General features: G+C 47.3%; 1 protein-coding gene across 7 annotated transcripts in view; it reads right to left on the bottom strand.

Annotated features, from left to right (window-relative positions):
- LOC116847269 (whirlin) overlaps positions 1-24,000 on the bottom strand; it is a 92,043-nt gene that overhangs the window by 23,775 nt on the left and 44,268 nt on the right. For 6 of the 7 annotated variants that reach the window (XM_032822084.1, XM_032822087.1, XM_032822083.1 and 3 more), the window contains 7 exons: positions 21,654-21,977; positions 21,137-21,369; positions 19,890-20,196; positions 18,960-19,019; positions 13,804-13,958; positions 5,600-5,681; positions 4,327-4,434 (listed from right to left, as the gene is read on the bottom strand). In XM_032822084.1, the coding sequence (XP_032677975.1) occupies positions 4,327-4,434; positions 5,600-5,681; positions 13,804-13,958; positions 18,960-19,019; positions 19,890-20,196; positions 21,137-21,369; positions 21,654-21,977 (1,269 nt within the window). The remainder of the gene's footprint in view (positions 1-4,326; positions 4,435-5,599; positions 5,682-13,803; positions 13,959-18,959; positions 19,020-19,889; positions 20,197-21,136; positions 21,370-21,653; positions 21,978-24,000) is intronic. The other variant, XM_032822088.1, reaches the window with a different exon arrangement.

Below are 24,000 nucleotides of genomic sequence, written 5' to 3'. Positions count from 1 at the left end.
TTGGTATTTCCTTCCTATCGCGCGTTCCTGCTCTCCCCGTTTCTACTCTTTCCCTCCTGAAGTTCCGCGAGTAAGCGAGCGAGCGCGCAGTTACGGCGTGGCCCCCCCATAAAATCGCGCGGTTTCTTCATTATCCCGCTCTCTACGCAGCTGCCTTTAAGAAGGCAATCGGGATTTTTTCCGGGCCGAGCCGGTGCAATCGAAGCGGAGAGTCAGTCGTTGTGGCCGGGGAACGAGACGATTGTAGGTGTTTTTTCAGGAGAAACCATCTCTCCGCCGGTGACGTCGGATAATACCGTGGCTGCCCGCAGTTGCAGTTGCACTTGCTGCCGCCGCTCCTCCCCCATTAGTTCGTTTCGCATGCACCTGCTCGCGCAATCCGGCCGTCTCACGCTCCTTTAGCCGAGCGATCACATTTAACCCCTTCAGTCGTCGTGAATTCGCCACGATTCCCCCTCCCTCCCTCCGTCCCTTAGTCCACCTCTTTCTCATTACGTGTCATTATTAGCCCGGGGAATGGCGCATCACGCGAGCCCCGCCGACCGACCGATGCTCCCCCGGCCTTCGGAGAAGGCGCCGCGGTTCTCGCGAAACTCTTCGCGCGGCGGATCGTGCACGAAGGCTGCCCCTCCCGACGATTTTTCAAAACGGCTTTCCGCTCGATCATCCTCTCACGTCTTCGGGGAATCTGCCCGAGCGAAGGCTCTGTGAGTATAGAAGAGCCGAGATGGATCGCCTCGAAGCGTGGCGTTTGTTGGGGATTCTGTGTGTGAGACGGATCCTTCCCGGCGATTTCTTTCCCTTTCGTGTGTAAAATCTTCTCACTGCGGAGTCCCCGGGGATTTATTCTCAATGTCGGCTCACCCGTTCCTCAGCGAACGAGCTTTTGCGCGACACTTTCGCCCGGGTCACTCTCCCGAATGGTGATAATCGTCGTCGTCGTGGCGGGTCTAAGGAGCAAAACCGTGGAAGCGAGACGCGTCGGGGGCCCCGAAACTGTCGAGCTCTTTCTCATGTGGGTTGCCTATGATCGACTATAAACGACTACTACGCATGACGCGATTAGGCGGCCTAACGATCTAGCATTGTTGAATCTAAGCCTATGGCGTAACACATCGCGTCGTCGGTGTCGACGCGATCATGCGACTGTCTCTCTCAGGGATCCGGCAAGTCCGCTGTCAACGTGAGACGCGTGAGATCTTCGCAATTTTCAACGACGTAGCTGAGCAGCATGTAAATCTTGCTCGGACATGAAATTCATTTTTCCGACGAATGTATGTCATGCGTATCATCACGAATTTTGTATGAGCGGATGCAAATGCGTACGTTAATGACGTAATGACGCGATTGCGACGTGGATCGTTAATATTCGTTAAATAGTAATGATCTTCAATACGATTACACGAAATGAAATACTCGCTCAACGCGGAGAGGATATTATAATATAATTTCTTTCTAAATCTTTATTGCCGTGTTTCTCTCAGAGCCTTTCTTAGGTTAGGCATGACAGTATAGAACGATCCGTCCATCGGTTTTGTTTGACAACGTGCGGTTTTGTTTGACAACGCGCCAAAGTGAAGGCCGCTTTTGTGTTAAGGAAAGGTCGCGCTGATCCGGAAATAATTTTCATCGCGAATGCAAAGTCAAAGTTTCCTCAGAGAAAATCTCAAAGTGTTAATTATTTCCGAGTCATAAATAACTAGAAATTTTATTTTGCAAATTTTGCTTCACGGATTTAATTTTAGGTAGATTTTCCGACCTCACTTTTCAACGGGAACCCGTAACAACGTTAAAAATTAAATAAAATAAAAATTCTAATAGTACTAGTAAGTAGCATTAGTAAATAAGTAGTACTAGTTAGTACTAAAAATTAAATAAAGTGAGAAATTAAGTAGTGTGTTAAAGAAAATTGCGTTGGTTTTTATTTTGCAAACTGAGCTTCTGACGAGCATACGGAAGCATCAATATCCGGCATATTTTATTCAAGGTCTCAGTATTTTAATAATAGCAAAAATTAGCCTTCGATGTTACTTAACGCGACGTGGAATAATTAATGATACATATGGCCAATGGTAACTTCGCACAATAATGAGGCACCAGCCGGCGGATTCTTCTCGCCTCGTCTTTTACATTTACAATTCAAATCCAATGCCAGACACGCACAGAGACGGTTGCGCCGGACGTTTACGTCGATTTCGCGTCCACTTTCATTGCGACATCTTAATGATGGCGCCGGGCAACCGACGCGAATCGCGACCGACAACCTGCTGACTGGAGGAAGTTCGCGCTCGCGGCCCGACGTGCTATTATCCGGTCGGAATCGCGATGATTACGATTACGCTCGTGATCGTATACGCGTCACCGTTACTTCTAGAGGGAAAAAGGACTTGGCGCAGCAACCGGCATCGCACGCGTGCGCCTTCTAACGCGAGTTCGCGGTTCCGTTCGTTAGCTACTCGCGAAGTAACAAAAGGTGCAAGACCGTGTGGACTGCGCGAGACGTGTCGACTGCGTATTTCGTGACGAGCGCTTTCAAAATGAAACTTCCCGCTGATTCGGACCATCTCAACTTTACCTCAATAAGAAACTTGATTCCCTAATTTTTTATCCCTAATGTCGTTACATTCCTGTTGAAAGGTGAGATCGGAAGATCTGCCTGGAGTGAAATTCGCAAGGCTCGAATTGCGAAACGAAAAGCACGCTTTTCCAATCGTCCAAAAATAACTTGTGCCTTGAGATTTTCTCCGAGAAAGCTCCGACTCTGAATTCGCGATGAAAATTATTTCTACAGCAGCGCGATCTTAATAGAAACTTGGATTAAATCTGCAACCTTATTTTTCAAACCTCAATGTTTGATATCGTTAAAGTCTCTCGAGAGGTGTCTCAAATAAAATATGCCGGGTTTCGATAGTTATTTGCGCTCGTGGAGCTCAGCTTGCGAAGTAAAATGCGCGGCGTTTCCAGCCGTTCATGACCCGCAAGCAATTAATAGCGCCTCCTCGCCGAGATTTCCGTCAAAGGGACAGCAATATTCCGAATTCCCAACCGAGACCGCTGCCAGAGACCGCGAACGTTACGAGCACACAGCTCGCATGCGCCTCGCGTAAGTAACTGTACTCGAGTCGCCGTGCATAATTTAAGCGCTGAAATTAACACGCCGTATTGCGGAATGTTGCGCGAGCGCGTTGCGTGCGAATTCAAACGAGGCCGCCCGGCGAGAATCCGAGCTCGCCATGCGCGTTTCCGTCTAATCGGCCGATTTGCAAAAATTGAACAGGTCGGAACGGGAGCGCGCGACACACTAAATTACTCGAGCGCGGAGAACTTGGATCTCGCTCGCGGATAGGGACAAAGTGTCCTCTCCTTCTTCGGCCAGATCTCGATTGTCTCATCCGACGAGACACTGTCGCTCGCGCGAATTCCCTTCATATTCGTTCCACATCTGAACTTTCAATCTCGGGTTTCGCGCACGACTCACGTTACTTGGCTGCCGCGTGCATCCCGCTTAACGTCTTGCAATTTGCATAACTTAAGCAAGCGAGTCGAAGATTTACCTGTTGCAACACACAGTACACCCCCGACTGTCCCGTAAATATTAATCGGCGTGTTAATTGTTACGTCGAGACAGCGCGAATCCGCGAGCGCGCAGTAAGCAAAGCGCGTGCGGGAATAACAGTCCTTTGAAGCGACTCTCTCTGATGAGCGTGAGCGAAATGACGGTCCTTTTTGAGCCACGTGTCGCTCCCTGAGAGGCGTCGTACGATCGCCCGGCTATTTCTACGAGAGACTCGCCTATCCTAGGACGACGCTATTCAGTTTAGACGGACTGGACTCGTCTTTCCGAATCGCAGCTCTACGAGATAATGAACGGCGCTAATTTCAACGACGAATCTATGTCTTGGAGGAAAGATTCTCCGCCGTTGAAGAGATTCCCGATCCGCCTCGCGGAGCGGCGCCGATGAATCAAGTGTTATCCTTGTCTCTAAGATTAAACATGTTCTTTTTAACAAAAAAAGAAGAGCATGAGAACACATCATTCGTGAAAACGTACAAGCGAGTCGAAATCGGCCGAGTGGACATTTCTCTCAAGTGTAGATTCGAATTTGTCGAAAAGCGACACACCGAATTACGTCAAAGAAATCTCGAGAGATTGACACTGACTTGGGTGAAACTGCGCGAAGAGAGTCGAGCGCGGGCGAGCTCGCGAATTTCATCGAGCCGACTCAGGCGGGCGCGATCGGTAGCTTTTCAGCGGCGGCGGAGAGAGTACAGGAGGGTGTCTCGAAGTGCCGGGTGTCCGATAATCGAATTTGCTGGTCGACTCACCAAATTGTCCAGATGCAGGTGATGGCCGTAATCCCGGGGGTTGCCTCGCGAGCCACCCGGAGAGCTGTGTCTGCGACCCCGTCCGTTCTCGATCTCGTCATCATAGTCCTGGAAAAGAGGACAGAATCGAGTCTTATCACGGTCGATTTGTCGAGAAGAGACTCGCAGTATTCGACGAGCAGTATCGTGTTATCTCGTGGCTCTTTCCACACGTTTCTATTCTCGCAACAGTGTCGGCGCGTAGCCTGTTGGCGATAAAAACTTCGCGATTCCCGTCAGCGGTTTTCCCTTCGAATAGGCGCGCGTATCCCTTCGAATCCTTTTGTCTACGCGCGCTGTGTGCGTGAGATCTTTCTCTCTCGAGCAAGGCGGCGCCGGCTTTGCGACCTTCGACAATTAACCCCTCATTTGGCAGACCCAAATTTCTGAGCGTTTCAACGGGATGAACCGGGTGTTTCCTTGAACGCAGTTACATTGCTCTCAAAATATCATTTTGAAAACAGATTTCCCGCGACTCTTTTGTCATCCAGCGGCAAGAATCAAAATTTACTTGAGGCATCGACCAACGGAAGGAATAATCAGATGTTGCTTCAGAGCAACGGGACTGGAATGAATGCGTCTGTCGTTCTCGCACATAGCACGTGAAAAAGCAACATTGCCAAATGAAGGGTTAAGAGGTCTTCTCAGCGAAATCAAAATCGATCTAAAAGCGCGAGTGGGAATGCTCACGTCGACTTTCTACGAATTCACGCAACGTGATAACAATATATTCCTTATTACACGATACACCGAGAGAAAAAATATCTATAAGAAACAAAAGATATTTATTCAGTGTGGGTACCAGTAACATATTGCCTTCTACCAATATGAAGTATTTTTTATAAATGAGAAAAGTTTTCTCTCTGAGAAAAGAAAACTTTAATATTCAGATAAGTAAATAAATAAATATGCTGTTAGTACCTGTGCCGAATAAATATTTTTATATATTTTTACATATTTTTCTCACAGACACAACGTCTGACGATACTGGAGGGTTGCATGGAAAGGGTTATGTGGTACAACAAACGATGAGACCGAGAAAAGATCGCCGGCCTCTCTTGATAGAGCGCGAATTATCCGTCGGCAGAATGTCCTCTCCCCCGTAATTAATTAACGAGTCTCCGCTTGAAATTTTCTATTCCCGTCTGATTTCCATACTAATTTCGATCGGCCGCCGCCTCGCCCGAGCTGATCACCGCGCGGCGCTTCGTAAAAGGATACACGCCCGCAGTACCTGATTGTCGCACTCGTCGTCGTTGGAGAGGGCGAGGTCGGAGGTCGTCACTTGGTGCTGCTGCGCCCTCCTGCAGCCCACTCTGCAATTGGCAAAATTTCCATTTCAGAAGCACCCGCCCTGACCCGCCAGCCCCGCCGTGATCGCTCTTATCAAATCGCGCGCGCACCTCTATTTGCCTTATCGGTATCATCGGAAGAGAAAGAGAGATAGATAGAGATAGACAGATAGATAGATAGATAGATAGATAGATAGATAGATAGACAGACGATCTCTCGGACAGAGATTGATTCGCCTCGACCGGAAACAAAGGGGAGAGGTGATCGATACGGAAAGCCACGAGGTTCGCGAAACTGTCGAGAATCCCTCTCTCGAAGTCGGATTCGAAAAATGGCGACCGTCACGAAATTTTCCGCCGGCGATATGAAAGAAAATGAGAGGGAAGAGAGGGAGGGTGAGACAGAAAGAGAGAAGGCGAGCCGACGTAATTTCAAGAGGCTCGTCGTCCTTGACTCGGCGTCCTCGAGGAGACGTTCGGGGTGAGCTTGGTGGCGAAAGGGTCCCACCACGAGTTTCGAGCTATGTCGACCTGCTACCTCTCGTCTCGAGTGTCGTGTGTTCGTTCTAACGAAAGCGCATACTGTGGCAGACGAAATCGCTAGTAGTGAGTGAGTAAGCGCAGCAGCTTTTCAGGGAATTGCGCAGCTCCGTATCCGTGGGACACCGGGTATAATCGTCACGTCGACTTCGAATTAATTAACGTTGTTGCAATTTTGTATCTGGTACGTCGGAAAATCGTACAAGCCTCGTATTTACACCTTGCACAAAATTAGTAATTTTACATGAAATTATATCGAATTCCATCACTTCTCACATTAAGTTGCATTAAACTTTTTTAACTTCAACAAGTTAATTTGACATTAACTTAACTTTTAATCGAGTTAGTTTTTGCTTGCGCAACTTTTAATGTAAACTAAGTTAATTCAAGAGCCGTTAACTTTGAACTTAACTTAGAAAAACCACAATCAGCTTGCCCAGTCCTGAGATCACATTTTGAACAAAGTTCGTCTCGGCGACGCGCGTGAAATCTGCACGCGTATTAAATCTGCATGACACACATCTCAATGTCATGTAATATCAAACCAATACGTCAACGTTAACACGCTTCACTGATGACACGACCTAGCATGGAATTGCTACTTGATACGCGCGTCGAATCATGTCAGATCATGTAAATTAGCACGTAGTCTCGTGGCTGGCGACGCGGGGAGTCGTGCGAGAACGCGGAAACGGAGCTGCGGGATCGGGGCTGGTTGAGAAGATATGAGAGACAGGGGTACATAGTGCTTTCGGCGAATGTTCGATCGCGGGATCGTCGGTTCGCTTCCGTGTGACTCAAGCTGAGAAGCTGAGCGGCGAAGAGACGTGTTTCTCACCCGGAAAAATTGGAGAGCAGCATGGAGCACACGGGGATTACTCCGCGTGAGCGTCCACGGCGACAATCCCCGCGGCCCTTGGCGCTATTTGCACCGCGTCGTCGGCAAGGTAGTTATAGCCGTCCCACTGCGGACGTTCGTGACCAGCAGCGAGTCGAGATCGCAGGTGACGTCGTCGATCGAACCGCCGCGCACTCACCGCGCCGATTTCGCGCGATGTTTGCTCATATCGCGGAATTCTTACCCACGCGAGACTCGATTCTTTCGCTGGTCGCAAGAGAAAAACAATTTTTCACGAATTGTTTCTCGCATGTTCCTTACGCTCAGTCATCTCGGCCGCTGAATTATTTCGTTCAATCGATGCTTCTCATTCGCCTCGAGCGAATTGTTTTTCGGCACGTGGAAGGAGAAGCGAAACGGGTAACTATGCGCATCACACGCGTGGTGTGTCGATTCGAGGCTTGAGCGTCCCTAATTAGCCGCAATTGAGAAAACGCGGAATTATCGGGCAACAAAAGGAACAGCACTTATTTTTAGGCGCGCGCAAACGAAGCGGTGAGCGAGACGGTACGCGTATTTTCGCGAACGAGAGACGGCGGTTGCGAGGCTCGCTCGCGACGAACGTTTCGTTGGCGAAGCGATTACGGTACTGGTGGCTGTCGAAGCACATTTGTTTCATTCTGTTACCCGGGATACGACCTAGTGTGTAAGAAAGCACGGTGGCGGGTGAAAATTTCAAGGGCTCTCGTCGCACCCTGCCCGTTTAAAACTGCGCCGCGAGAACCAGCAGTAGCAGCTGTACGGGGTGTCGCGGAAAACTCGAGGTTGGCAGATCGAGAAAACGCGCTCGTTCTCGAGAAGCTTTAGAATCCCGCGATTAAGGCGATCTCGAGGTCGAGGTATATGTACAAATATGGATGTGCGTGTATGTATGTAAGAAAGAGAAGGCAGTTTGATAGAGTGAAGCTAATTACAAGCCTATTTTCTAAGGAAAATAAAAAAGAAATCAAAACAGAGGCAGAATCCTCTCCAGCGAGCAAAGCGCCGAGATCACGCGAATAGATAGCGCGATGTTAGCCCTCCCGTTATTAATTCCAAGTGGATTTCAGCTTTAATTGGAAATGTAATGGGGATTTTAATGGTCAAGAGACAATTAACGTTGGAGATTAATCCTTTATTTGGACCCCCGAGACCCCCGAGGAAATTTAATTAAGGAAAATATTTTTCGAGAGTATTTAGATAGGTGTAAACGATGTCTCCTGAGTGCAGTTATATTGCTTTCCAAATGCCATTTTGAAAACATACTTTTCATGATTTTCAGTGGCTAAAATCGAAACTGCTGTCACACTGACGAACAGAACTGGATGTTGCTCCAAAGCAACGATGCTAAATAAATGCGTCTTGCATTGATTGTTCTCGCATATAACTTATCTATAGTTAAGAGAGATCGATGTTGCTTGAAAGCAAGATTGCCAAATAAAGAGCTAAAAGTGACGAAGAGGGTGACGACGGTTCTCGCGAGTCGAGAGAATTCCCTCGACGGGGGGTGGCGGTGTATTCTCGTTTGGCGATTTCTCTCTCTCTCTCTCTCTCTCTCTCTCTCTCCACCTGAGACACCCTGTGCACATTTCATGACGTCAGAAGCGGGGAGATCTCCCTCGACTTGTCGACTTTTTCGCGGTGCTTGTCGTCGCGATAAAACAACTCACCTATTTACGGCAAAAGAAACCGCTGGCGTGTTCGTCAACTGAAAAGCGCCTCTTTCCCGTGCCTTTTTGTTAGCGCAACACAATTTCCGATCGCGAGCTCGTTTGCTGATATTGTTGTGCGCCGTGTATACATAATAACGTCCCCGATATCGATCGAATCGGAGACTTCGGGAGGATACAATAGACAGAATTTTATGCGATAGTCGCAAACGAATACGTTGGAAAAAATCGGTGCTATAAAGCTTCAAACATAATATTATCTTTATTTAATAATAATTTATTTTGACTTATTAACGACAAGTTATCACAAGTAACGTGGAATACAAAAGTTTGAATAAAAATTTTGCAAATCGCTGATAACCTCAGTTTCGTGTCTGATCGAAACTTTTGGAGTAAAAAATTATTCTCCATGATATCCTCTTAGTGTTCATTGATTCAAGATTCGCGACTTCGCGTACGACGTACAAGAGAGACAAAGAACACGAATCTCTTCTGACGTAACGGTGGTGAGATGCAAAGTTTCTTCTCTCGTTGTGCCAGAGAAAGAGAGAGAAAGAGAGAGGGAAGTGCTCGGCAAAGAAAGTTCGGTGTCGGCTGGATTCGGCGCGACAAAAGGTATTCGAGGTAGAAAGATTAGGTCGGCGGATGCAGACAGACAGACAGACAGATATATTGAAAGCGCGCGTATTCAAAGGAGATCAAAAGCGAAACGTTTTCGTTGGTCCGTCCATTGTCGGCGGGAGAACGAACGTGAAAGCTATCAAAAGCTCGCGCACGAATTTCATCTTCTGCGGGCACCGGAACGAACGAGATATCTCGCCGCCGCCGCTTCTCGATCGATTCTTGCGCGCGAATCACGCGCGCCATGTGCGCTCCGCGGAGAAAGTCGGCGTGAATTCAAGTAGAACGTGGCGGAAAATTGCAACGCGCTTCATTTTTCTGAACGCACGGAAGTAAGAGATTTTACTGCCGCACCTAATCATGGTTTGCTGAAACTATTTTGTTGCTGTAACGAATAATTCGCTGCTGTAAGCAAAACCTTTGCTACCGTTAATATTATATAGCACTAGCAAAAAATATTATACAGTTTTATGTTTGGTGCCAAAGGGGTAGGGCCGAGACACTGTTACTTCACTGCGATTTTTGGAAAGGTATATTTGTCCCAACACGCGCGGCAATAAGAGTAGAATGATAGTTGATGTGTTTTGAATGCCAGGAGAATGCTGTTTACACAATTGGATAAAGTTATTATTAATGGCGTGGAAAACATGTTCCGTTGGTAGCGGAGGGGTAAAAAATTCACAACGACAGTTCTCGACCACGCGTCAGACGTGGAAAAAGTTTCGGGGAGAAATGGACTTAATTATTTACGCTAATAACGGATCGAGGATCAAGAGTTTGCTCACCACGTCGACGATTTCGCCTCCGACGCCGTGTCCGAGAGCCATAGACAAACGCAACGTTCCACGCCGGTAATAATCGCCGAACGAAAAGCGTTTCCACACTCGCTGTCGCAACGCTCGGTGCCGCTTCCTAGCGTGAAATCGAAAGGCCGGCCGATCGCGAGCGTGTCGCGAAAGGAAACGGGAACGGTGAAAACCACCGCCGAGCGCACACACACACATACACACTCGTTGTCGTCGTCGTCGTCATCGTCGTCTAAATGCACCGCGATTATCGATTTCCCTCCCACGCATCGCCACGTGGAAAAGGCCTTTGTCGCAATTCGCCCTTCGCTCGACCGGCGGTTTAGAGCAATGCGCGCGCTCCACCTTCGCCGTCGCCGTTGGCAGCCGGAAACACGCGTCTTCGTCAACAGAATGGATATTGACACCGGTCTGAGAGAATCCCGTCGAATTCGATCGTCGCCAGGGCCACGCAAATGAGTTTTAAACACGACCAACATGGCGATCACCGGCGAGGCCGGCGCTATAATTCCCCCACGTCTCATTAATTTACGCGTACAATGCGTACTAATTACACCCACTGAATCAAGTATACGGAATCAGTAGGGAGCTGAGGAAATTGACTGACGGATATACGTGTTAGGAAGTGTATTCATTTGCCGAATTCGCAGTTATTCAAACTTCAATTAAGCTGTGAAACGATTCGTGGGACTCGCTGTAGCAGTGAACGTATAATGTATAACGTTAAACATCATGTTCACCACTTTTTCGAATCGGGAAAATTTAACTCTTCGATTCCACTGATCTCAGCACCTTGACCGTCGCGTCAACATCTCTCTCTGCGCGGAGAGAATCTATAATAAAAATTACTATAGAATCTTGTAACTGAGAAGAGAAGAGGAAAAAGAATTTAATATAAAAATGTTTCGGTCTTTAAGTACGGGTATTTAAACTTTCAACATAGAATATACGTACACATTCGATACATGTGTATGTGTTTCACGTCGAAGGTTTAAATATTCAAATATTTAAAGATCCAAGCAATAAGAGAATGTCCAGGATCGGATACGTGTCCACGGGCGTTGGCGCTTTTGCCTCGTGTGAGAAGAACGAGAACTCTATGATGTATTCTCTCCGTGTGTTAATTGTACAGAAGCTGAACTAATGATTGACTTAACAAGGACTTTAGCTAACAAGGCGAATGTGTGCGTAACTCGGGTCGCGTGTATCCTTTGCGCCGTTTGATTGGCCTCTCTATTCCGCCTCGTCGTCTCTCACGGTTCTTCCAACTCGATTATTTGTACTTTGTACGGGATTTCGCGAAACGCGGAGGTACACGGAGATACAGTACCGTTCAACGCGTTAATTTCCGCAGGGGAGATATTAATCGCGGAATGAGCCACAAACTGGGGGATATCCTTCGTATCGCGCTGCGATATTTGCTGTATCGATGTATCACGTACTGTATTGTGAGGTCGGTCGAGTCCGCGCGTTTTATTCTGGACGATTGTCCTGAATGAATGATCGCGCTGAATAATTTGGAAGGGCCGGGCGAGAATGCGCGAGAATAACGTGGAGGCATTTTTACAAATTTACCGCATTAACTCCTTTGAGCGATGCGTCCTCGCTGAAAAGTTCCCGAGCGCGCTTTCGGAATGCATTAACGGACCGCGTCGGGGAGCCCCGCGATGGAAATTCGCGAGATGACTGCAATCTTCGAAAAATCCAACTCGGCGAGGAACAAGAGCGAAAAAGGGAAGAACTAGTTCACGTACTGACGTTCAACGCGCGGCTTTCTTGCTCCGACGTCCGATGTGGTTGTGCGCAGCGAGTGCGCAACGAATTTTCGTCCCGAATTTCGAGCACTCAAAAAGACGTTTCGTTGCCGTTCCGGATAGAATTCTAAATGTCACAGTTAGAATTTATCGCTGCCTCTTGTATCTGCTGGAAAATCGTCGGTGGTACGTGGAATCAACCGCAGCAGCAGCATTCTGGTGATGTCTGCCAGCAAATTGAAGTGTGTGTGTGTGAGGATTGTGCATTCGTACGTCTCTCGTCGCTAGTCTCTTTTGTCTACGACAGTCAATTTTGATGAAAAGTGTGACCGACGTTAATCTGAATAGGCGCCACAGAGAGAGAGAGAGAGAGAGACTTCCTCGCTAAATCTCGCGAATAGTTCAGGCAAGAATTTTGTCTCTCTATCGTCTGAATCGATTAAATACGAAGCACATGCGAGATATCGCGATGTTCACCGGTCACTCATCCATCCTAGCTAATTTCTCGCGATTCTCACCATGCGAGACCATTTTTTGGAGGGAAATAAAACGAGCGAGCATAACGCGGCGTCTCTGAACGACCGGCTCGCGCGACGGTGAAGGTGAGGTGCGTTGAACCTGAACCATTGCTGAAACGCCCTGTACGCACAGCCGGCACACTACTCCGTGTCTGTTTACATACCTGGCTTCAGCTACTAGTTCGAGAATGCCGAGGAGAACGGTTGGAACGTTGGCGGACAAGGAGGAAGGGGGAGAGGAGGCAGCAGGGGGGAAACGACGTAGCAGGAAATGAAATATCGATGTACCTGTGCGTGTATGTATATCCTACGGTGGAGAAACGCCATTACGTTAATCATCCATCCCCTCCTCCCCCTCCCGCCCTGCTATCTCTACTCGGAAGCCCCGCGGATTTCTTTTCCGTTTGTTTGTTTTTCTCGCCCCTTTCCCCTTTTCGTTTCTTTCTTCCTCGGCGAACCTGCGATCTCCGGCTCGAAACGCGAGCTCTCGACCCTTTCGCAACCTGCTCGCGCGGCGAAACCGCGCCGCAATCAGCCGTTTGTCAACCGTGTGTGTTCCGTCGCAGTGCAGAAATGTGCTGCGTGCGCGACCTTCCAATGAATTATCGTGGTGTTACGCAGGATGTGCCGTGAACGCCACCGCCTTTCGCTATTCGCGACGGAAACTTCGATACACGTTTGAACACGCGATTTTTATCGGAGCAAAGACTTGAGCTTTCACTTTTATTTCCTTTTATTTATTTTATTTTTTATTTTTTGACACTCTCGACACATGGAGTAATTTCGGAACTAAGCCTGAAACTAACTTCTGTTAGAGTAAATTTGAACGGCGTTCGTCGAAGTTTCTGTCGTGTTTCTCGGATTAATCTTGCCGAAAAGAGATCAATTCAGCTCGAGAGGCGGCCGAGTCAGATGGGCATCCTGTATAAGTGCTCGTGTTCCTCGCCAAACACCTCCTGAAACGCTAACACCGTGCTCCCGTGATCGTCTCCGGGACGCGTGTCGATCGAGACGATGGACGAATGAAGAGAAAGAAACGGAAGAAAAGGAAAGGAAGAACACTGAGACCTGTGTCGGTAGTTATTACTGGAAACTCGTCCCGAGCGAGACACTCAGATCTGAATTCAGGGTTAGATGGAAGTTTTTTCAGCTGAATCACGACTACACTCACAAGTGTCGCGTGTATCGTAATTCAGCTGAAGCGCTGGGATCGGAACAAAGTCTGACTGTCTCACACGAGAGACGAGTTTCAGGTAGCGACTATTAATACGGGTCTGTTGAGATTTGCGCGTGTCTCAGGGGCGTCGTACGATTAGCGCGTCAGGGCCCAAGAGAAAAAGAGAGAGATAATGCGGTCGACCTGGTCCTGGGCATGTCGGCCCCGAGACCGCTGTCCTCGCTCGGCGACCTATACTCCTGGTTATCCCGCGGCAGAAGTGGGCCCGTCACTCCCAGGGGATCTCCCTCGACGTCCACCAGTCGTCCCGGACGGCAACAACCACCGGGCACACCCCTCTGCGGGAAATCAGATCAGATGTCCTGTCATGCCGTGTGGCCTTTCCGCTTTTTTATTTTTTTATCGCGCGCGAACATACAGAGAACGCTCTCTTTCTTTCTCATGCTTTCCTTGCCGCTTTCCCGTTTTTCTTTCTTTTTTTTTGTTCCCTCAGCGTGTCTCGAACGAGGTGCGATCGGCCGATCGATGATTAGTGTCCGACGACGAGACGTAGTATTCGCCAGTATCGCACTCTCGCGGCTCTCGATCTCCTCAAATGTCAATTAATAACGTCAGCGAGCGAGTGGAGAGTCGCGTTGCTTTCTTTTTTGGAATCTCGCAGGAGCAACGTAATAATTGCGTCGACGGGGCGCAACCGAGCGGGGATGAAATCAATTTAATTGACAGTCGGGGGGCACTCTCGAGCGATCTGGATCGGAGAAACTAGCATTATTGAGTCAAAGTGACGCCAAATGAGATATCCCCACCGAATGCTACTTGCCGTGATCGAGACAACGATTTGCTAAGCTACGAGTTCCGGCGAACTTAATTGGCAAGAAATGCGTGCGCGCTTGTTACTGTGATCAAGACCGCGGTGTATATTGCGCAGGAGAAAAAGAGAACAACGTGCGTTTGTGTTTCCTCAGGAAAGACGTGTTGATCGGCGCGGCTCGTTAATTCCGGGCGTCGATCAGTCGGACTCACGTTTGAGCCATAGGCGAAATTAGCAATCGAACAACCATCTATCATCGATCGACGTGTCGCGCGTCGTTCCGCCGGCAACATTTGTCCCCGTGCTGCAGGTGACACTTGATTTACGACGCCGACCGCGCGCGACGCCTTCCCAACTTCCCCCCGAAGATCGCGAGAATCCAGAACGATCGTTGATACCACGGCGATCGGCGGCGGCGCCGTGAATCAAGCGTCGGGCCTGTCGATCCGCTTCCTGTCGGTCGAATGAGCAGAAGAGGAAGATGATGATGATGAAGAGCTGCTCGCGAAAAACTCGCGTCGTCGCGACACGCGCGCGAAACAATCTCCGCGGTTTACTTTACCCCGAGTGTGTTTTTTGCCCTTTTTTCTCGCTGCGAGATCGTGAAAACGAGCACGGGCTTCGTCCCGATTTCGCCGATGCTGTTTTTCGCGAGAGACAGCGACAGAGAAAGAGGGTGGAAGATGGTGTGTGTGTGTGTGTGTGTGTGTGTGTGTGTGTGTGTATGTGTCTAGCGAGCACAGTAGCTTTCTACTTATTCGTTCGCAGCAGGCATCTAACAGATCGTACTCAGCTAAGAAGGGAGAGAATGCGTGTGCAAGATCGCGCCTCTCGTCGTCGTGACGAGAAATGTTCGTTTTTTCTGTCCGGTTTTTAAAAATGCAAACGTTTGTTGTCGATTGCGGCAAAGAGCGGCAACTCGTACTCGAGTAACAACGGCGCTCATAACGCAATTGCAGTCACAGTGTTTGTGTGTGTATGTGTGTGTTGCAATTATGTTATGATGTGTATTGTAAGATTTCATCGCGATTCTCGCGTATGTGGCATACTAAGTTTACGTTACTCGCGCGCGCGCGCGTAATTTGTATATATTACAAGTGCAACATAAATTCCACCACACACGCGACACGTTCGTTCTGTTACACGTAAATTTTGTTACGTGCGACACGAACCGAAGTATACGGGGTGAAGCACGTGACTAGAACCACTTCGTTTCGAAGTCTTGACGACGGATTGTTACATTTAATGTACAATAAATCAGACAAGGGTCGCTTGAGTGTCGTATTATTTAGCATAGTTGAATTTTCGCTTCAAAATTATATACGCTTTATGTTATGAAACAAAAATTAATTTCCATAAAAAAAACTGAAGGTGATCTTGAAATCTGGTAAGCTACTATCGACAAGAACAATTTGAGTAATGCATTCCGTAGTCCCGTTCGAGTCGTGCAATGTTCATTTGGATCAACTTTCAAAAAAATTGTCATACAACTGTTATGTGCTTCACCCTGAATATAGAAGATGAACAATATATTAATCAATAAGAGAGCTAATATACTGATTAATAAATTACTAAATATAAGCCACATATGCGTATAGTAATTATACAACATAACAAAGTGATACCCGGCGTTTTGCCGTCGATCGTTTGAGATCGATTCCTCCGACTTGGCTGGACGTGTGCTAAGCGTGATTAATCAGACGTGCTCCTTCTCTCAATTAACACTATGAGGGAAAAAGAGAAGTATATGTGCAAATAGATGTCGAAGGAATCGATTCTCGAATTTGCCAACAAACACTGATTAGTCGCAGAGAGCGAGGTTGCGGCAGCAATTGTATAAGCAAAACTACGATAAATAATAGTAATAGCATTAGAAAGAGAGAGAGAGAGAGAGAGAAAGAGAGAGAAGTGAGCAAGAGTCAAGAAAGGAAGAAGAAGAAGTGAGTGTGAGAAAAGTAGATAAAGATAATGCGTAAACTCCAGAGAAAGAGAAAGAGATAGTGACGGACGCGCCGAGAAAAATAAAACCGCTTGGCCGAACGAAGCTCACTCGAGCACCATGTCCGTCGAACAAACGGCATAATCAATTAGTGACAAATTAGCGATTAATTCACTAGCTATGATTACGCGACATCTCGTGGGAGAATATGAGAAATCATAGCGGTGAAACATATGAAAAAAGAAAAAACAGAGCGAAGCACTGTCGCTTCTAGAAGCCGAGTAACAAGAGAGTTTGCGAGTTGAAATTCTGGCTCCACGTTAACCCTGCAAATGTAGTATTAAGGTAACGCGATAATTGATCCGTTTAGTATTATATCTCGAAATTTTGTGGTCCTCCAAATTCACAAGAATTCGCAGGTGAAGTCAAAATTTCGAGTCAGGAAAGGAGACAAAAAAATAGATACTGGCTTCGAGAGCAGTATAATGCGTCTTCTTGCGTTTCTCATAATAGAGCAAAACTTGCAGTTAGCCGGCAACTCTGCCTGTCTTCGGCACTCTTGCGCGGATTTGACGGAATACTAAAGTGTACGGGGACTTATTAGTTATTTCTTAATTTTTCTACTTATTTTTCTCTAATCCTCATGCACATCAATATTTGATGAGATATTTGATAAATTTACGCAAGAGTGCCGAAAACTGACGGAGCGCCGGCTGCTGGACGTCTTATTCTACCGAACTTAATTATTAAGTCTGTTAGATTAGATTCGGTATACACATCGGATCTCCCCCATATTTAATCACACGAAGCGTGTTGGAACTAATATATTTTTCCACATTTCCAAGAAGGAGAGAGAGAAAGAGAGAGAAGTGAAATTCTCAAAGGTACGTTAATAATGAGAGCTTGCACTGTTCTTTCGGGTCCACAGTGATTTCCTAGAAATCTGACGCGCGCAGCAACGAGTGAGTCGAGTGAAACGTCGCCATTTATCAATGTAATTATTAACGCGATGGGAAACAGGAAAAAGAAATCGATCGTCGGCGCGCCATTTGTTCAACGAACTTGATGTTTTCCTCGAATGAGAGGGAGTTCTGTTCGTCCGAGCAGCTGTTGTTCTCTCGCAGCGCGCAGAGAGGAAGACAGAGAGGCATTGACAGAGAGATAGAGAGAAAGAGAGGGAGATAGAGACGAAGGGATTGCAAGTCATCTTCCTAGAGACGAGTCATGCTTCGTCGCGGAGGATAACGACAGAGCAGAACGATCAAACGGAATCGCGAATTGGGTTCGATCGTAACGGCGATCGATGCGCGCACGAGCTGGCCGCGAGTATGCGGACGCGGGGGCCGTCTCTTCCGCGAACGGGCCTCCTGGAGGACCTGGCGATCCTGCCAGGTGTGTTGAATCCTCCGCGGCCGTTCTCCAGAGAGCGTCCTCCTCCGTGTGGCGTTCTCCGTTACCTCCTCGCACCTCTCCAATCGATACTCAATCGCGACTGTATGTCCATCCTTCTTGGCGACCGGCTGCTCTCGCTCGCTCATGCGCTATCTGTGCATCCGTCGCCGATAACGAGCGATAACTCGGTCACCAAATCGACTTCGTCCGCTTCCTACGCTCGATCGCTCTCAGATCGATCCTCGCCGCGGCGAGAGATTGCTCTCTCGGAAATCCGTTATCCGTGCAACAAGATTCGCGTTCTCTCAATTTCGCCGTAATTTCACTTGTTCGTATGGTCGCGGATTTGTGACAATGCAAATTTGGATGTTGCGCCACGAGATCACTTTTCGCAATCCGTCGCATGAGCGTTCGCAACTCTGCGATATTATATCGCGGAATAATTATATGTGCGCAACTGTTATTGCGCGCAATTTCACGCACGTCGGAATTCCATTATCCGAGTTAACGACTCGCGCGAACTATTTTTCATCTCGAGCGAAGTGGATAGAGTCCGCGGTAGAGAAAGAGAGAGATAGAGTATTCCGGCACGCGGGAATGTATTCCGCTTTTTTAATCGCGACGGATTACGTTTGCAACTGCGCCGCAATAAATCACTCGCCGTTAGCATTTATTCGGGATTAACTTTCCGTCAGTCAAACAAGTTAGCCTCGCTCGTTCTCGCCGAAGGGAAACGATGATGCTCTCTAATGGCGCAATTTTCGATTAGGAACGCGCGCCTTTCGACTCTCGGCGAGTTCTCTCGGTGCGGGGGAGTCTTTCTTTTTGTCGCTTTTCCCGCGAAGTCCATCAACAAAGAGGCGGGAACGCAAAGCGATTCCGAGTGTCTCAACAATTAAGGTGAACAAAGATCCACAGAATAGTGAGTGAGGAAAAAAGAGAAAAAGGCAGAGAAAAAAGAGAGAGACAGAGGTAGATAGATAGATAGAGAGACAGAGAGAAAGTCGATTCTATACATCATCGTAGAAAGACGAGAGTGACACGAGCGAAGAACGTGTAGCTGTGTCTGTGCGTGTGTGTATACACGCGTATTACAATGCCCTCAGACGCGTGTGTGATCTTCGGGGTTGATGTGTGTGTATCTCTGTGTAAGCTCGGAGTTATGAATAGAATGTTGTACGGATGAGCCAAACTTACCGGAAGATCGTGCAGCGAGGGAGTCACTATCAAGTCCGAGTGAGCGCGGTCGCCTTTTCTCTGGAAGAAGCAGAAAGAGCCGTCTTAAAGGCGACTACTCCTCTCGGGCTTTGCCTCGACTTCTTCGCCGTTATTCCGCTTAATCGCGCGATTCACACGTCGGCGAAAATAACGCGTTCTTTTGCCTTGACAGGTCAATCCGCGATTTGAAAGATTCACCGCGAGCGTTAGGGCTTTGACGCGCTTCCTCGACCTCCGCGACTCTTAAAAGTTTATTATTACTACAGTAATAGCGGGGTGTAAACGCGCCTTCAGTTTTGCTCCGTCCTCAAATAAGTCCCCCGTTAATAGTAGCGTTAATAGTGGTTACCTGAGACTCTCAGGTCTGGGTCTGGAGTCAGACCTGAATTTCCAAGTTAAATCACGATCACAGTACAATACCACGTGTATCGTATGATTCAACTGAGAAACTCAGATCTAACTGTGAATTTAGATTCGAATACCTCACGTTAAGTAAGTTTCAAGTCGCAATTGTTAAAAGGGATCTTGAGCTTGCACTAACTTATAATTATCACTTGAAGCTTATCTTAAGTGACACGCTCAGATCTGAATTTAAAGTTAGAACAGAATTTTACCGTTAGATTATATGACACAAATAACATTTTTATTTATGATCCTCATTCAACTGACAAACTCACATCTAACTCTAAATTTGAATCTTGATATCTCATTTGAGACATGTTTCAAACAGCGATTATTAATAAAGACCTTAAAGAAGCTCGTTTTATCGGGAGTTTTGACTTTGTTGGATCTCCGACACGCGTTGAAAAATTCAGAGAGTTAAATATCGTTCATCAGGGGTACTTTCCGCTTGATAGTTAGGTGTTTTTAATATTTCGGGATCAAGATTGGTTCGCGGTAAAGACTCACCCTGGCCATGGCTATTCGGGGTCTTCTGTAGACGAGGTAGTCGAAGGCCTTTCTGTCCTCGCTGTCGACAAGCTCCGTGAGCTCCGTCAATAGCGTGCGCTTCTCGTCGGTGTTCAGGAGGTTGTCCAAGCTAATGACCAGGTCCTCCACCGTCAGCCTCCTCGTGCTGTAATCCGCCAGGAGCTGCGAGAGCGCGGCTCTCTCGCTCCGGGCGAGGACGACTCTCGCCTTCTCCTCCACCATAGCGGCGGTATCCGCGGAGACAGTGTGAACGCCACCTCGGTGTCTCCATTCGTTCGTACTGCTCCTTAATTTCCGAGAGAGATCGGACGTGAATTAATTGGTCGATGTTATGTGAAAATGATCGCGAAGTGAGATGAGAAGTAAACATGCAATTGGATCGCAAAACTCCGCGTTTGGAATTTGATTTATTCGAAACTTAATTTATTCGTCGCTCGAGAAAGTTAATTCATTGCGGGATTAAATTATTTGATCGAGAAAGACGTGTCGTGGAGGTTCATGGTGAAAGCGATTTATGCAACTCCCTTCGTGAAGGTTTATCTTAATCAAGAACAAGTTTTGTCGCATGATCGCTCGACGAATATTCTCGGATATTATTCGTTGTAACTATCTTAATTGCAATTACTAATTAAGCGACTAATTATTACTTATCTTTTGAACAGAATTTGATCTGAAGCGAAAGATAAACCAGAAATAATTTGGAATTTCTGTTTGAAGTTTTAAAGTTTATTTTTCTCTTTTTCCTGATCTTCCTTTTTTCGATTAGTGCTAGCAATTGATTTTCAGCAATTATTCTGCCAAATTCTTCGTTACGATCCGAACTATGACAAATCGAATGATAAAAGATATTTGCGACTTACGAAAGATAAACCAGAAATAATTTGGAATTTCTGTTTGAAGTTTTAAGGTTTATTTTTCTCTTTTTCCTGATCTTCCTTTTTTCGATTAGTGCTAGCAATTGATTTTCAGCAATTATTCTGCCAAATTCTTCGTTACGATCCGAACTATGACAAATCGAAGGATAAAAGATATTTGCGACTTACGAAAGATAAACCAGAAATAATTTGGAATTTCTGTTTGAAGTTTTAAGGTTTATTTTTCTCTTTTTCCTGATCTTCCTTTTTTCGATTAGTGCTAGCAATTGATTTTCAGCAATTATTCCGCCAAATTCTTCGTTACGATCCGAACTATGACAAATCGAATGATAAAAGATATTTGCGACTTACGCAGGACTGGGTGGACGATGATTCCCAGGACTCTCCAGGAGTAGAGGATCGTGCTCGGGATATCGGGAGGGTGGGATCACTATGGGCTGGCTGGTGGTACACGAATGGGGCACCTTGCCAACGTCGCGTATCAGCAGACTCATCCTCTTGTTTGTCTTGAGGAACTGAACCGCCTCGTCGTGCGTCGCCTCCTCGAAGCTCTGTCCGTTCACCTCGATAATCTGATCGCCTACCTGCGATCATTTTGGAACGAATCGATTCGATTTTACAATGACATAATACAAAATTGACAGTTCTTACGAGATCATCAAGAGACCAGTATCGAATTAAACTGATTTCAATTCGCTTTTCAATATTCCAAATTCTGAATTAAATTTCAATTTCATCTAATTTTTTACTTAAATTTTAACTTCGTCATAATTAATGTTGTTTCCCTACACGTCTCTTGACCTCGGCTAAAGACCAAGGGCCTGTCAAGGTTGTCTCGCTGAGGGTTGTAGAAAATCGTGATTCTTACGAGGAGACCGGCGCGGTCGGCGACGCTGTCCTTGTCGACGCCCGTCACGTAGATCCCGAGACCATATTCCAGACCGCCGCGTATCATCAGGCCAAGGGATTGGCCGTGCTCGATGCACAGCTCTACCTTACGCGTCCTCGGCCCGTAGCGGGGATCGCGGGGTAGATGAAGGGGCGGCGGCGAGGTCGGGCGACCTTGACGGTCCATCCAGCTGCAAGACTGCTGACGACCCGAGGATGACCACACGGGGTGACCGCCCCGACAGCGAGGATCCAACGCGGGTCCTCGTACCGTCATGCTTAGGGTCTTGCAGGACTTCAGCATCTGTCGAAAAGAACATTGCGAGCTCGAGACGTTGAAGGGTAAATAATGATTTGACTTTCGAAAGAAGCGCAGACATCACGTGTGTATCACTTCTTATTGATCTCCTCAAGGGTTCATGTTGAAAATTTACAGACCGTTTTGAATCATAATGTGACAAGAAGACGATAATGAAAACGTAGAAATCTATAGACACAAACGTATCACGCGTTTTATTTTGATTATTGCGTTGGAAATGGGATTTTTTGGGTCGAATAGTTGAATTAAGGATTTGATAGATGAACGAATAATAGTGAAAGAATTCTAAATGAAACAAGGACAGAATTCTACGTTCCATTGTTGGTTTTTTCAGAAAAGATACGCGACAGGGAAATATAGGTCAGTGAGAAGAAGCGGGACGCGCTCGAAATGGGTCATTTCGTAAAGCAGGTAAGGCAGGCAAAGTTAACGAAGAGCGAACGGTGCGTTTCGCGGTGACGTCACACGGCGGCCAGGATATCGATCCTCCTGGCAGCGCCCGTGACGTCACATCCTACCTATCCTTGACCCAGCCCGGATCCTTAGGATACCGCGGTTTCGAAGACACGGGTCTCCCTTTTTCTCTCGCGGTCTCTCTCGTAACTCGTGGCGAGCGCGGCGAATTTTCCCGGCGGCAGGGAAAACGGCTTTCCCTCTCGTCATAACGCCGGATACCGGAGGAGTAAGGGAGCATGAAACTGTCATTTCATTTCCGCGACGGTGCACCGATGCGTCCCGACGGAGTTGCATTTGGCGGATGCATTTTCGACGATCCTCATGAATACTCTCCTACGAGAAAGAACGAGGAGAAAGAGAGAGAGAGAGAGTCATAAACCGCGCCTCTCTCGTTGCCTCGGTTATCAATTTTTTGCCTTGCAAACTGCTATATGTAAATTGGATACGCTGGTTTATACACGTGGAAGACAGCTGGAAAGGGAATTTCCAAAATTTCATCAGTGCTCTTTTGTGAATTTTTTAACACATCTCTCGCACGCTCGATATCTCATAAATGATTATTTTGTAAGAAAGCCGTCATTTTTTTCCGTTCTAACACTATTTTTCCCCGGTTATTGACTGACACTATTATGAAAATTATAATAAAACATAGTGACCATAAACATGATAATTTTTACTACATGGTAATTTTTATTGTGTTCATAGTCACTTTTACTATATCTTCTTATAATTTTCATTATGCCAATCTATTCCCGGAGTTGTATTGTAATTTTTACTACAATATTCTCTCCGTGTACGACAGTTAATGGAGTGCTTCTTCGCCTTTAATTCTCCATTACCTAATTTACCTGATTGGACACGAATACAATTCCCAGGTTATCATCTACGTCGAGACCGACAACGATCGCTGTTAGCCGATCACAACGTCAGGGTCGACGTGTCCGCGAAGCTCCCAAGATCCCCCCATTTCTCTTTCGGGGAAGCCTTATCGCGGAAGTAGTATCGCGTACGAGGGAAATTAATGTCAGACACAGCGAGAGTACCGACGAGAATAGATGAAGGGCCAAGGGAAAGTGGCGCTTTCGTGATCGACGTCCGTCTCTGGCCGGCCAATTAAATAAATAATTCATGGGGGAGGGAACATCGACCGTCGAGGCGGCGGGGGTCTTTCGGCGTCGAACCGGACGCGGCTATCGTTATCGCGCCGGCCAGGGCCCCGTCGCTATTTCCGGCGTCCACGTCACCCACGTCGGTTCGTGAGACAGACAGACAGATAGACAGACAGAGAGAGAGAGAGAGAGAGAGAGAGAGAGGTTCGCGTGCACGGCGTATCGCCGTATTTTCGATTGTCCGAGGGCGACCAAGTCCACGTCGCAGTTGGTCCGCGAGTTATGGTGCCATCCGGCGGATATCGTCCCGATCGCTCTCGCCGACGAGAAATCTGCGCTTTTTGGGTCAATCGCGGAACGGATCGACTTCTCCCCTCTTCCTGTCACCCTCTCTCTCTCTCTCTCTCTCTCTCTCTCTCTCTCTCTCTCTCTCTCTCTCTCTC

Source organism: Odontomachus brunneus, unplaced genomic scaffold (genome assembly GCF_010583005.1).
Source record: "Odontomachus brunneus isolate Ranch 3 - 2012 unplaced genomic scaffold, Obru_v1 Obru_scaffold_076, whole genome shotgun sequence".
NCBI classification, from domain to species: Eukaryota; Metazoa; Arthropoda; class Insecta; order Hymenoptera; family Formicidae; genus Odontomachus; species Odontomachus brunneus.
This window is presented reverse-complemented; position numbering and strand designations above follow the sequence as displayed.